Below are 15,441 nucleotides of genomic sequence, written 5' to 3' on the forward strand. Positions count from 1 at the left end.
TTCATTAGAAGGTTCCATGGGTTCATGATGGTGTTTGGGTATTTCCTAGAGGATTGCAGGTATTTATGATGGGTTTTGAAGTATTCAGGGGTCCAAGGCGGTCTGAAGGCACACCAGGGGTAGCCATCATTAAGCAGCTGGGCTCATTATTAATTTGTGATTTCACTCTCTTTAGGTGGCCACCAACGGTATCATATCAACCCAGGAACTGCTGATGGAAAAACAATACGTTGACGATGGCTTCCCCACAGATTTCCCCGTGGTGGCCCCGTTCCTGGCTGACATTGACACCAGCGACGAGAAAGGACAACGAGGACAGATTTACTACCGGGTGACCGAAATACCCAGTGTACTCAACAAAGTCGCCCAGGTCTGTCTGTCCAGTGAAATGTAAAATCAAGATTGAAAGAGGAAAAATGTGACACTTTGTAATCACTTCTGTAAAGAAAAAGGGGTATTTCTACCATAATAGGTCTAAACATGGTGATGAAACTGCAACAAATATGTCATATTTAAGAAACTAATAACTAAGTATCTCTTAAAACTGTATTTTTTTGAAAACGAGAAGAATTCTGACAGTTGAGTTAAAGGTCACTCAAATTCACTGTTTTACACACTTTCCTTGTCTTACAACAAGATAGAAAAAAGGCTGAAATTACGTGTCAAGATAAATACATGTTCCACTGTACTTAACTACAGATCTGGATTCTTCCTTTTTTCATCCATTAGTTCAATCCATTGCACACTCTCCTTCCTTCCTTTTTTATTTTTCTCCTTCTGTCCCTCCCTCATTCATGCATTCATCCATTCATCTACTCACCCAGGAAGTACATCGAGGGTTCCCTGATGCAAAATTCACACCCACGCATGCTGTGGTGGCAACATGGGAGAACGTTGCGGCATATGAGGAACGAACCACTGGACGTTCAAACAAGGTAAGATGGATGGAGGTGTGGATGGATGAATGTGGGCTGGAGGCCTTGTCAGAATTATGAAAACATGCAATAATTCATGCATGTTATCAGAATTTGTTTTTGTCTCTTGAGGAAACATTGACATTGCGTATCTCTCAGTAAGTTTTGATTCTTGGGAGACACACAATCCCAAATTCCTGGAGGTTGTGCATCACTTGTAATCAGCCTGGGGAGGGGGGTCTATTTGTAATCCCCGTTCCCCTCCTAATCTGCCTCTTAACCTTTTTAAGGGGTCATAGGTCATCTTTCAGGGTCATCAAAGTGCCCCCACCCCCCACCCCCCTTCTGACTCGTTATCCCCCTCCTTCAGTTCACACACAGGTAGACACAAACATGCCTTGACCACTCATGCTGTCAAGCTCTGTTGGACATTACTTCCTCCCCTTGTTTGTCAGCCAGTTACCAGTTAATAATTTGGTTTACCATCAAAGTACTCTTCTCCAACAACCCAATTTCACCATGGTGATCATTCACAGTTCCTCACTAATTTATTGCTTTTTTCACAAATTTTGGCTTTTATAGATTGAACATAATTTTGGAAGAAGAGGAGCCAAGTGCAAAGACAACAAAGCTAGATTTTCAACATCCTCTTTGTTAGGGTTAGGGGTAGACAACAAAACTTGGGAAAATGCAAATGCTGAGTGTCTGTGTCTTAGCTCAATATGAATGTAGTGCTAATTTCCCAGGAAGTTACCTAGAAAGAAGTGTGTGCTATGGCACTAATTATTGGTAAAACAGTAATTTTCTTGAAAAAGAAGCTCCACGTAAACCCAACCCAGACATCTATTCACTATTCATTTATTATTAGAAACTCTCCATATTTGTTGAGTTGCACGCCTTCCTGTAGACAAATTTAACATTTTTGCATGTTCAGCTACCTGCAATGCACTGAACAAGTCTTTAGGTTTGACAAGTAACTAACTGGAAATAATTAAAGGGGAGCTCCAGAAATTTAGTATTGCTCTCCCATAAAGTTGGGGAACTCACAAGAGACAGATTAAAAAAGAAAATTGAAGACGCCGAAACATCCTGACTTTTAGTCCCTATTATGAGTGGAGCTCCAAAACACTGGTTACTACATTTCCCACAATGCATCTCAATTGTGTCTTATGTCATAGCCTTCCTGCCTGCTAAATGGCCACTTCTTTCAAACCCCACACTTCCAGGCTTCCGGTTGACAATGTATGTCTCAAACCCTATGCTGAGATAACCCTGCTGACATCACTATGACATCACCAGGGTTATTTTTCTCAAACTTTGGAGAGCCACAGAAGATAATCTACAACTGCTTCCCAACAGTTTCCTAGGAGTTCTCTCAGAAAACCTTAAAAATACAGGGTCATCTAGCGGAGCGGTAGAAGGTTTGTTTGAGTTAAACTTTGGGAAATTGCCAAGTAAAGCTGGACTTACTGAACTTATCAATCAGACAGTGCTTTGTTGTTCCTTGTTTGTATCATATGAGATGGAGGGATGAAGTGGGGAGTGGGAGATTTAAGGAAAAACCCCAGGGGATCTCAGTCTCTTCCTCCCTCTCATCTGTGTTTGTCCTTGTTCCTCTCATGGTCTGGTTTCATTTAGGCTTTCCTTTATTCTTCCTGATTGATCGAAAGCTAAACATTCAAATAGTTGAGTGGGGATACGCAACATTAAACCTGTTACAGCATTTCTCAATACCCACAGCTGATTTTGATTGCACTGCTGCCAATTGGACAGAACTGCGATTACATCTTTTCTAAGCCTCAAATATCTGAATTATGTTAGGTTTCCAAATCTCTGTCCACTATCGACAAAATGTTGATTAGAGCCTGGTGCCCACTTCTTTGTTTTTAAAACATTTTTACATGTACTAAGAGGGGATTTGTTTCGTTATTTAAGGGGTCTGGCTTGTTAGATTGGAGCAGCCTGGGTCTCGGCTTGGACTTGTTTCAGTGGGTCTCTCTTTGGACTGATAGCATCTTCCTTTGAAGTGATTAGCCAGAGGTGCTGGGTGGGGTGCGCTGGGGGTAGAGTGGTATGTGTGTGAACTGATTAACTTGAGGTGTGTGTGTTTGTCAGGATGTGTATTAGAGGGGGGCGGGAGGGGGGTAGCGTTTGGGGGGAGGGGACAGAATTTGTGGTGTTTGGGGGTCGGATATAGAGATGGGAAGAGCAGTGGAGAAAAAGCAGAGACGGTTAACACCCTAAATAAGTGGGGTTGTGTTTTCAAGAAATTTAAGTGGGTATTATCATAATTGGAAAGTAATTGCTTCACTTTAAACCTAAAACACAAACTCTGTTGTATCTACCACCATGGAGCTCAATCTGCTAATGACCAGAGCCATTTGCAGAGAGACTCTGGCCTTCTGTATGTTGATGTTTTAAGATGTTTTGATCAGGCTTTACTTTGAGCAGCTTGTTAGTAATAACACGAGGAAACCTGTCATTTTGGTGAACACTGTTACACAGTTTATCTTCCACTCCCACGAATGTCATTATTTTAAGTAGTAGAAATCAACTTCCTACCTGCAGAATGCTGCATGAGCCTCTTGCATTCTGTACTAGTTGCATATTTAAAAGTTGTATGCCTTCAGTTAATAGCTGATACTATCACGAGATTAAAATCTTAATTTTCCAGTTTCTGGCTTTGCACGGAGGTTGTTTATGTTCACACACTTCTTTTTTGGACATTTTGGGAAGTAAACTCATTCGCTTTCTCTCTGAGAGTTCAACAATGACTCTAAATATGACACTATACACAGCAAAGCTTAGCTAAGCTTAGCATGAGGACTGGACACAGAGCAACAGCTCACTCCAAAGTTAAAAATTCCAACTACCAACGCCTTCAAACTAGCATGTTATATCTTGTTTGTTTAACCCATACAAAAGCCGAAATGTAAAAAACTACAATTTGTGGTTTTATGGGGAGTTACGTGCTGGAACGTCTTTATGCTAAACAAAGCTAATCAGCTGCTAGCTCTAGTTTTGTATTTAACATACAGACAGGAGAGTGGTATCAATTTTCTCATCTAATTCTTGTCAAGAAAGCAAAAAGTGAATTTTCCAAAACTATTCTGTTTAAGCAGCATTTGTTTTTGTGGAACACAATGGCTTTGAGGACTCTGGAGTAATAATCTGATGCTAATCGAACTGTAGAAACCAGCATGTTCAGTATTACAGACTCTGAACACTAAATATGAAGCTACAGCCGGCAGCCGATTCGCTTAGCTTAGCATAAATACTGGAAACATGGAGAAACAGCTAGCTTGGCTCTGTCATCTAACTCTCTTATCTAACCTTCAACAAGAGTGCCATGCCTTACAATATACACTATATTACAGAGACAGTTACTGTTGTGGATTTGGCCTCAGAATGGGATTTCACATATGACCACAGTACACCAGTTTGTCTGTTTTGTGCTCAGGCTCTCTTCAAAGCTACATGTGTGAAAAGGAACGTGTAGGATGAACAGTATGTCACGTGTCCACTGTGATTTGCTGGACAAGGTCAGATGAGGCTGAATTAATGAATAAATGGACTCCTCTGTTGGATTTGGCCCTTGCCTTTCATTATATTTTTTAACTTCTCTTCCTCTGGCCTCTTTTCTTTTTGTCTCTTTTCTACTCTTCTCTCTTTTTTCCGTAGCACAATAGGAACCATTGTTTCTATTAGTGTTATTTGTTGTTTCTGGGGGCTCCCTTGCAGTGACACAGGGGGCATCCCTTGAAATATGTTCATCCTAGTTCAAAGCAGACTCTTATTGAACTTCAGCTTTCATAATATGTGAATCCTTCCTGATGACATGGGACCATTGAGCTGATAGTCTACACCTCAACCAGAAACAAAAGGGTGTGCCATATAGATATACAGCTGCATAATAGCCACTAAAATGAAGATGATTTTATGAGACTTGGAGTACACATGAAGTTAACTTGGCACAAAACTGAGACTTGGGATCCTGATGGCTTTACTAATTACTAGTACAGTCATGGTTTTTTAATTTCTGGTTTGTTGCGGAAAAGATATTCATGTTCACAAACCCTTCAGGATCTAAGAAAAGCAGCTATGGTTTTACCCACCATATGCTGTTAAGTTGATCAAAATGGTTTCATAAGCCCTGAAGTTGTACAATTTCCTCAAACCTTAGAAGAGCAGGGGATCCATTTGAGTGCAGCTGAAGTTATAACAGGAAAGTTAAAAAAACTGGACCAGAGGTTTTCATATGACAACAGCAAAATACTGACTGTTCCTGGCCACAAGCCTGTGTGTGTGTGTGTGATTGTGTGTGTGTGTGTGTGTGTGCGTGTGTGTGTGCCAGTTCCCACGCTGTAGGCAGTTCCGTTTGTAGCACTCTGGTGAGACTGGCAACTGGACTGCAGCTGCTCTCTGTCTCTCTCTGCTTGTTTGCAGCTGTGCTGCGGCCAACGAACTGAAAAACCAGCAACCAACAAACAAGTGTAGCACATTCACTCTGACATCCCTCTTTCTGTGTGTCTCCCCCTCCGCATGTCTCTTTCTTCCTCGGGATGTCCCAGACTGCCCAGAGTGGGATCCAGCTTTAGATAATCATAACATGATTCAGAACATTTGTTATAGTATGTTGAGTCTTTTATACAAAACGCAGATGACATGAGAAGTCAATTAAATTATCTTCAGCTGAAGTTATGTATGGCAAAGTAGACTAAACTTCTTTATGGAGGAGTAAACTGGACTAATAAATAAACAAATACTTAACAAGACCAAACAAGACTAAAATATGTTAAAAACTAAAGTAAACAATGCAGGGAACTTGAATGAATAATCTGGTTCCACAGGTGCTAATGTGTGACTGTTTAGAAATAAAAGTCTTTGGCTAAACAGCTTTCTGAGCAATTTTCTCAGAATTTATTCCACATCTGATACATGTTTACAGCTGCTGTAGGGTACACAAAGGTAGCTGCAAAAGTTGGAAAAAGAAAAGACCTTTAATAGATTCCTTATGAGTTTACTGTAAAAATATTAATTGTTGACCATAAAGTCTATAGACCAACTTATATTTCCACCATATATATGTATTTCCTGAATAGTGTGTATTACAGTATGTCTACATTAAAGGGAAACTTGGGTATTTTTCAAACTGGACCCTATTTTCCCATCTTTTTATGTCTGAGTGACTAATGTGGACAATAATTTTTAAAATTGGTCCAGTATTGAGTGAGAGCACTTCAGCCAGCAGCTGAGAGATGTGCTGTAATGTAATCCGCTAGGGCAATTGCATCCGTCAGTGTACGTCAATGTAACACTAAAAGTGCTTGTTTTTGCCACTGACAGGCTCGGATTTTTATTATAAGTGTCTGACAACATTATGGAAAGGACCATAAAGATTAACAAAACATTGTTCTTTACCTTACGCTTGATCCGGTCTGTTGTGTCGTTGTGTCTAACCAAGTCTCGCTAAAGGAGAAGTCTTGATCTGAAATCTCACAAAAGTTTAGTTATTATCAAAATCAGCTAAATATTCAACCATCACTTTGAAAATCTTTTAGATAATGCTAAGCTATGCTTTCTGTACTCCAACACAACAACAACAAACTCCTCCTCACACTCAAAATGAGACATGTCTTTCAGTGAGACTTGGTTAGACATAATAACAAACAGGCCAGATCGAGCGAAAGGTACAGGAAAACATTTTATTTCTCTGTATGGTCCTTTCCAAAATCAAGCACTTTTAGTGGATGTACATTGATGGGGTGTTATTGCCCCATCAGATTACATTACAGCCTGTTTCACAGCTGCAGGCTGAAGCATTTTCGCTCAATACTAGACCAATTTCAAAAATTGTCGCCATTAGTAACTTAGACACAAAGAGATGGGAAAATAGGGTTCAGATTGAAAAATACCAGTTTCCCTTTAAGCCAGTAAAATGTATACAGTCATGCTCCATGTCAGGTTAGCATAACCCCCCCCCCCCCCCCCCCCCCCAAAAAAAAAAAAAAAACTGAGGCTTTGCAAAACAGTCATATAAGCATTGACAATAAAGGTTGGGGGTTGCTTCGTAGTAGAGTTAAGGCTGGGGTACACTTGAAACAAACTACTTCAAGACAAAAACGTTTATAGCTGTTTCGAATGACCACACAAAAGCCTGATGTCAAAGAGATGTATGATGTTTGTTTAAGTACGAGGATAATGGCGCACAGTCTTTCCTGGAAGGCATTCATATTGTCACACTTGATTGTACACAAGAAAAGTGACATTATTGGTTGTGTAAAAAATGAAAAGAGAAGTCACACACTGGGGCAGCGGCTTTGAGAAGTGGTGGTAGATGTCGGATTGTTGGTTTCTCAATTCTGATGTTGCAAAGGTGTTAGTGGAGGTGTTACTGAAGCTGTTCGACCATCCGACTCGCACCGCCGTCTGACCATACTGACACATTTAAGAAGTCTATAAGTATTTATGTCAAACAACTTTATAGATTAAATAACGATTTGATCAGCATCTCAGCGCAGCAGCTTGGGAAAGACTCCCTGGTATACAGGAAGTAAAGAATATGTAAAACGTTCCATATACAGAAGAATACGTAAAAGAGAGCAGCTGAATAGGGAATTGTGCTGCGTTAACGCACAGGTGGTCGCAGAGAGGGGACAGAACTGAGCTTTAACGGGCTGAGACTTTAGAATAGTAATCACACACGTCCTAACAGGCCAACCAGGGGGCTTGTAAAACAGACACAAAACTCAACAAAAAAGAGCGCCTTTATACAGAATATCCAGCACATCAGAAATGTGTTTTCTTCCTGTTTATTTTCAGACTCTCAAACCTCCCCACTGTGCAGCAGACTAATATTACTCCCTAACAAACATTTGTCGTTCCCGGAGACGATTAATGTCTGTGTCTGGTCAGTGTGTGTGAGGACACTCCTTTAAAAAAAAAAAAAAAAAAAAAAAGGTGTGACAAAATGCCTGTGGGGAGGTTGAGGGTTGTGTGTGTGTGTGTGTGTGTGTGTGTGTGTGGGTGGGTGGTGGTGGTAGGGGGGGGGGGGGGGATTGTCAAAGCACACACATACATACTGAGCTACACACTGTCTGAAAGTCTTTGATGTGCGTTGGCTGCAATTTGTTGTCTTCCAGCTGTGAGTCTGTAAAGTACACCAACACTACTTCGCGAACACACAGACACACACACAGCAAATGACCACACAGATAGAGGAGACACCTTAAAGACATAGTTTGACATTTTGGGAAATGGTTATCACTTTCTTGCTGAGAGTTACATAATAACCCATTCTCATATTTGTGGGTAAATATGAATCTAGAGCCAGCAGCAGGTTAGCTGAGAAAACAAAGAATTGCATCTCCTAAAATGTAGAACTATTCCTTTAATGGATAGAAACTTTTTTATCTGTCTCTCTATTTTTCTCCCATTGTAAACCAGACCTAGGGCCTCTCTCCTAGCTCCGCCAACCCCCCACATCCTTTCATCTCTCCATCTGTCTATTCCTCTCTCCCTCTATCCTCTCCTCCTTTTGCTTCTCCTCTTCTCTCTTCCCTCTCCTCTTCCTTTAGCAGGGATAGCAGGAGAAAAGACATTTCGAAGGGGTATTAAAAACAAAGCAAAAGCAGATTCCTTCTTGTTCTTCCCGGCTTCGTCTCCTCCTTTCCTGAAGACAGAAAGAAAGAAAGAAAGAAAGAAAAAAGAAAGACCCCCTCCTCACCAATTACATAGAGCCCGCAGGCTACAAAGTCCTCCACGCCCACAAACAAGAAGATAGTTTAAAGATGTCGATGTAAACAATTAGGAACACACACACACACATACATACATTCACATGAGATGAACATAGGTGGAGGGACATCTGTGCTTGTGTGTGTGTGTGTGTGTATGTGTGCGCACCCCATGTCTCACACCGTAACAATGTCTGGTTTGCATGTTGTAACATCATCATGAAAGATGTCCAGACACACAGGAAGACAGCTGTGGAGATCAACATCTGGGCTGGGGGTTGAGAGAGCGAGGTGTGTGTGTGTGTGTGTATGTGTATGTGTGTATGTACAGATAATCAGATTCTGTCCCAAAGGAAAACAACATGGGATCACTCACAGCCTTCCCTTCATTCACTAAATCTGTGTTTTTTCAACTGCGGTTTGGGAGGCAGAGTGGGCCAGACGCCTCCACATACTTCATTTCTGTTTAGAAAAGATGGAGTAGAAAAGGTTTCCTGAGTCATCAGTTCAACGTAAATGGTTCCAGAAAAGAGCTATTCATCTTTCCTATTTTAATTCATCATATTTTGCGCGTTTGGAAACCCAGATTGAGGTCAGTATGTCAATAAATGGTGGTAGGAAGAAGGGGAGGGTGTGAAGGGTGAGAAGTCTAAACACGAATCCCAGCAGAGAGAGAGATGAGAGAGGAAGGGGAGGAGATACAGGGGGTGAGGAGAGAGGAGGTGCGAGGAGAAGTGTGAAGTTTAAATATGAAGAGTGAGTGTTAAAATAATTTGACTCTGGTTGAGCTCCACTCACAGGTGGTGACCTCATCCCTCTGACATTAGAGGCACTGAAAGTCATTATATAACAGTATTTGAATACAAGAAAGCTGCTAAGCTTTCTAACATCAGGGACAGAGAAAAACAACTCTATGTATTTGAGAAGATGAGACTTTTAAGACTTTGTAAGTTTGGTTGAACAGTGGCCAATGTGGCTATAAGTGGTAATTACAGGATAGTGGTACTTCAGTCAGTTGATTAAGCGAAGGAAATGGAACCACATGCAGGAAACAACACATTACATGCTGAGCTGTTTACTTTTTGCTTTACGTTTTTACTTAGGAGGTAGAGCGGTGTATTACACTGTTGATGATTCAATGCTGTGACCCCTAAATTGCTCCTGATGGTCAGGCTGGCGTCTCATCTCTGCCACAATTGGTGTATGAGTGTGTGTGAGTGGGTGAATGGTGCACTGTATAAGTGTACTCAATTCTGCGGTAAACCTATTTAAATGTTAAGCTGTGGTACACAGAAACTTAGAATAGCAGTAGAACAAGTTGAGAAAGCTTGCAAACTGACTCAGTAATGCCAGTTACACAGCAATATCTATCTAAAGGTTGCTAACATTAGCCACCGTAAGCTACTGGTCATACCAGTCCAAGAAGGGCACATTTCTTTTCAATCAGTATCCTCAGAACATACTTAGAGCATCTGGTGATGACATCTTATGCTCTAAAATCTATCAAATAAAAAAACAGACTTTTAAAACCTCAATTTCCTCTCGCCATATACTTCTTCGAATATATTAACGTGAGGACAGACTAATGGGTTTATTGCATGCACGCTTACTGCATGTGAAACAGCCTTGCTAGCGGTTACATTTTATTTTTATCACAGTTTTTTTTGTCTGGTTCAGACTGACACTGTTTCTCCTCTCTTCTCTTTAGGTCAATACTTTCCAGGCAGTAATTGGTTATGATGAAACCGACTCCTACGTTCTCTTTCTCTACCCTCAGGATGGCCTGAACTTCTTTGGGACAAGACCCAAGGTAAACTGGTTAGAAACAAGGCCTCGGTTGTTTTATATGCTACTTACTCGGCAGAAATATAATGTTACTGTAAGTCTAGAAAAAAAAAAGTTGCTATTCTTATATTTATATATGTGTTTTCTGCTTTCTAGGAGTCTTATAATGTTGAGATAGAGCTTCCTGCTAGAGTTGGTTTCAGCAGAGGAGAAATCGTGTATATGTTCTTTAACCGAAAACAAGGACCTCACTACAGCGTTACCAGCGATGAACAGAGTGTTAAAAATCTCTACCAGTAAGTAAAGCACTTTCTCAAATATCCTAAAAACCACATCTGACAACTCTGTACTTAATCTGAGAATTAGCCGTGTGCAAATAGTGGCTAGCAACATAGCCAGAAGAAAAACTAAATAACTAATAAAATGTTTTTGTGTAAGTTAAAGTTCAGTTTTTGATGATGTAATTTGTGTCTAAGGTGAGGTTAAGTATGTGGCGCAGAAAACTAATTAGCTCTTCAAACAAACAAATTATATACTTTGGTAAATAAATGTGTTTACAGTCATACTTAACAAGATAGTATGGTTTGCTATCTGACAAACTGACAGTATCTAAACACAAAATCAAATCTGGTACAAGTCCAAAAAAAGTCATTCATTCACTGTTGGCTTAGAGCTAATTGCCTCCTGTATGACTGCCAGAATTTGTTTTACACCTGAAAGTAATTGACCTTTTACCAACCAGACTTTCATCTCAGCAGTGCAAGCACAGGTGTAATTAATAACATGTATAACGACATAACCCTGTGAGTTTGGAACACACTCTGGACTATGAGCATACACTGACTGGTTTGCTCCTCTCTAGGGTTGGTAATACTGGAATTCCAGGCGTATGGCTCTTCCACACTGGGAATCGTTACTCTTTCGACAATATTGTTCCCGCATCCACTGGGGGCCTCCTTGCTACTCCACCTGGAGAATATGGCATCTCCCTGGTAATGTTGTTTTTCTGTCCAATTCAAATTTCATTCACAGTCAAGAGTTGTTTTAGTGATACGACGTGCAGGAAAACTCCTCTAACTCCTCCTTGGTTTCTGCTCCCAGGACACCACCACCCCTGAGTACGATGAGTATCCAGACAATGGCTTTGACCATGATAACCAAGAGGAGGAAGATGATTATCCTCTGACAGGTGGGGACCCTGAATTCCATCCAGCCCCTGCTGGTAGTGACTTCTCTGAGTCCCCTCAACCAGGAAGCCCTGACACTCCTTCTTCTCCTTCAGAGGATTCTGCTCGTCAGGTATCATACGGCAGTGAAGATGTACCGCTGACCTCTGAACCCAGGTACAGTTTCGAGCCAGCAGGGAGGCAGTATGCTCCTCTTAATCCTCAAGAGAACGTCCCAGCGGGAGGTGCTCAGCAGCCCCAGGAACAGCAACCACAGGTAAAATGTTTCCCTGCAAATTAAATGCTAGGCAAGCAATCCTATTGGCTTAAGACAACTGTATATTACTGGGCCAGAATCAGGTTTTTACTGGTATTTGTGTTGCTGTTTAATTTTTGAAACAACGGCTAAACTGCAAACATTTCAAACCTACAAGACCGTCTTTTTGTGTTGTATGACATTAGTTCATGAGACTACTCCTGGAGAGAGCAGCACCGTGTGGCAATATGTTCAGATTCTCTGAAAGCTTCATTTACTGCAGTGGTAACAGAAAAAAAGTGGAATTTAAACTGGCAGTGCTGTCAGGACTGTTAGAGTTCTGTAATAATAATTTGAAATTGTAGTGGCTTTTTGTAAATTCTGCGGTTATAATGGAACGCTGTTTGGAGTCAGTATGGTGCTGTCAACAAAACGCCGGCAAATACCCGACATACTGTATACAATATTTAAGGTATACGCCAGTCATAGCTCTCTGGTTTATAGCATCTGGAAACAGTTAAAAAATCTTGGCTTGGCTCTCAATAACAACAGGAAAAACATATTTGAAGCTAAACATAGCGCCCTGTATCTCCCTCTGTAGGTTCCTCTGGAGGTGGTGGATGTCTACCCCCCTCACAGAAATGAACCACCTCTCTCCCCCGGAGGTCACGTGGTCAGCGTGGATGAAGACGACGTTGATTTCGAAACAGGAGGTAAGAGACAAACCTTTTATATATGTAGTTGTCTTCTAAACTTATGAAAGGAGCGGCCGCTGAGAGAAACCGGAGGGTAACACTACCTCGCCCTCTGCAGCAGAGCCGCTCAGCAGCTGGCAGTACAATACTGCCGTTGTGCTGGGCAGCTCCCAGGTGTGTGTGTGTCCAGCTCTCCCTCCCCTGCAACTACTCCCACAGGTTTTTGCTGTAAATTAGAATGTGCTCTCAGTCAGCTTGCCTAGTTACATAAGGGTCAGAAAGTCTGTGTGTGTGGAAAATGTTCATCTTACTAGGTCATTTAGTTCAACTTAGAGTGATGAAATACCTTTTTTTATTTTTTATTAGAATACTCAAATATTTGTCAATCATTTTTAGAAATGCCCATATTTTTAGTTTAGCAAGTCTCTCTCAGTATTAAAACATTTTCTAATTTCTTTGACACATGTTTATTTGTTACATCAATTAATAATCTTTGCTTGTTTTTGGGAAAACAAGCTTTTTAAGACTTGATATACTAATAAAATGACTTTTGGTCATATGTGCATATCCAAAATGTCAAAATATCAAAAATGAAGAAAAAGCTTAATTTTCCAATATACACAGCTACATGTTTCAATGCTGTCATGGGTTTAATATTAATGACAAAAACACATAATGATATTGCTATGTGATTTTCCCACCACAGCATTGACACGTGTGTGTGTTTATGCGCGTGTGTAAAAGCACAGCAACTTCTCCCCTGTGTGTGTGTGTGCAGTTGTTGAGAAAATATACTGACATCCTGTGTTCATCTGTGTGTGTGTGTGAGAGAGAGAGAGAGAGAGAGAGAGAGAGAGAGAAAGTGTGCGATGGCCCTGTAGGATGATAGAATGCTACAATTTGATCCCAGATCAGCTATTTGCCAAAAAGAGAAATCGAGAGAGATACAAGGAGAGAAACTGGAGAGAGCAAAGCACTCACTCGATACTCGTGCAAGTTCCATGTGGTGTTTTGAGTCTAATAAAAACGACTGGAATCAGGATCGGTAACCCTTGAGGAGTTGTAGCAACATATCCAGTTTTCAATGTTTTGGCTTTGCATTTACATGAATTGCTTCATTTTCTAAAAATGATATTGCTTTTGAGACCTCATAGTTTGAGCGGTTTGAGGAATGTTGTGAGAGACAAACGTGTAATTCACATTTTGTCTGTTCAGCAATGGTGACTGGCTCTTTCCATCCTGACTGGCCAGTTCTTTCTCTGTTTATTATAAATAAATTATCAACAGAGCGCATCACTTCCTGTGTGTCAGAGGATATTTTAAGAGTTTGGAGCACAGCACATGTAAAAGCTTCTATGAACTACATATATTGTACATGTCACCGAATGTTACTTTATCAGTTTATTTGATTCTTTTTTTTTTTTTAGAGTTTAAGCCTCTGAAATGTGAGTTGAAACATTTTACATGAAGCAACAGTAATTTGTATGCGTGGGTGTGGGATGCAGGATTGCAACAGCTGGTTTCTCTCCAAGTGGCATCTTGATGTGTTTCTTTCTGTCCATTTATCCTTTTAAAGAAACAGTTAATACTTTCTCTCTGACATTTTTCCATTTCTTCTTTCCAATTAAACTGAACTTTTATTTGAGGGAAGACAGAAGTTAAAAGCCATGAAAATCATATAAAATCAAGAACCTGTGACCATTGCAAATGACAACACTGGTCTCTATATACATCTTTGTGTTTTGTCCTATTAACATTGTGATTGCAGCTGCATTTATTGTATTGCATTTGTGATGCATAATAATAAAGATATCCTCTGATTTCCTCTCTCTCTCTCAGTGATTCAGTACACGACAGAGAACAAGGAAACATGTGCCAGGTATGTGAAGACTAGCATGACTCGATTAGGGACTGTATGAAAATTATTGGGATGGGAGGAGGGGGGCTGAACCTTTTTTACTTTCTAAAAAAGGAAGAATTTTTAATATTGTCTGTGAATCTTCCACTTGAATTAGAGGAAAAACTGTTAAATTAGTTCTAAAAGTGGACTAATTCAGTCCAAATTTTCTCTTTGCAGATTCCAGCAGCAGTGCTCCCAGAATGCATTTTGCTCTGACTATGCCACAGGCTTCTGCTGTCACTGCAAGCCTGGCTTTTATGGAAATGGACACCACTGTCTACCTGAGGGTTAGAGCACTACCCTGAACTCACATCTTATTCTTGTCAGATTTTTAACTCCAGTAAAACACTTTTCTTCAAACGCTAAAATTCATCATAAAGCACTGAAGTGGTTTCTTGTGTAACCCCTGTGCTGGTCTCCAGGTGCCCCCCAGCGTGTTAGCGGTAAGATGAGCGGTACACTGACTGTAGGATCAACTCCAGTGGACCTGAACAACATCGATCTCCACGCCTACATCGTGGTGGGAGACGGGAGAGCGTACACTGCCATCAGCGAGGTAGGAGTCTGAAAAATAAACATTTCAACGTGCATGTCTATAAAAACCAACTTTTTATATGAATTAATTATATGAATTTTAATTTTTTATATGACTTATCTTGCATTGTTCATCTCTGATTTGATGTGATTGGTCAGGTACCTGAGCCACTGGGCTGGGCTCTGATGCCGGTCGCACCAATAGGAGAGCTGTTTGGATGGCTGTTTGCTCTGGAGCTGCCCAATAGCCAAGCAGGATTCAAAATCACAGGTAAAAAGTGTGCGTGTGTGTACCAGATATTCCTCAAGGGCAGGGTTAGGGTTAGACAAGTAGTGGTAATGGTTAGGGTTAAGGTAAGTCTTCAGGAAATGAATGTAAGTCAATGTAATGTCCTCTGAAGTGATGGAAACAAGTGTGTGTGTGTCTGTGTTTGGTTCATGTGTTGCCTTGTACA

The 15,441-nt window shown here is 40.7% G+C and overlaps 1 protein-coding gene across 8 annotated transcripts in view; it reads left to right on the forward strand.

Moving 5' to 3' along the window:
• Positions 1–15,441, forward strand: part of nid2a (nidogen 2a (osteonidogen)) — a 48,948-nt gene that overhangs the window by 8,952 nt on the left and 24,555 nt on the right. For 7 of the 8 annotated variants that reach the window (XM_042405021.1, XM_042405020.1, XM_042405026.1 and 4 more), the window contains 11 exons: positions 176–370; positions 825–935; positions 10,359–10,460; positions 10,592–10,731; positions 11,298–11,427; positions 11,537–11,878; positions 12,459–12,570; positions 14,392–14,431; positions 14,630–14,739; positions 14,875–15,008; positions 15,146–15,257. In XM_042405021.1, coding sequence (XP_042260955.1) covers positions 176–370; positions 825–935; positions 10,359–10,460; positions 10,592–10,731; positions 11,298–11,427; positions 11,537–11,878; positions 12,459–12,570; positions 14,392–14,431; positions 14,630–14,739; positions 14,875–15,008; positions 15,146–15,257 — 1,528 coding nt within the window. The remainder of the gene's footprint in view (positions 1–175; positions 371–824; positions 936–10,358; positions 10,461–10,591; positions 10,732–11,297; positions 11,428–11,536; positions 11,879–12,458; positions 12,571–14,391; positions 14,432–14,629; positions 14,740–14,874; positions 15,009–15,145; positions 15,258–15,441) is intronic. The other variant, XM_042405023.1, reaches the window with a different exon arrangement.

The sequence above is a fragment of the Thunnus maccoyii genome, chromosome 24 (assembly GCF_910596095.1).
Source record: "Thunnus maccoyii chromosome 24, fThuMac1.1, whole genome shotgun sequence".
Lineage (NCBI taxonomy): Eukaryota > Metazoa > Chordata > Actinopteri > Scombriformes > Scombridae > Thunnus > Thunnus maccoyii.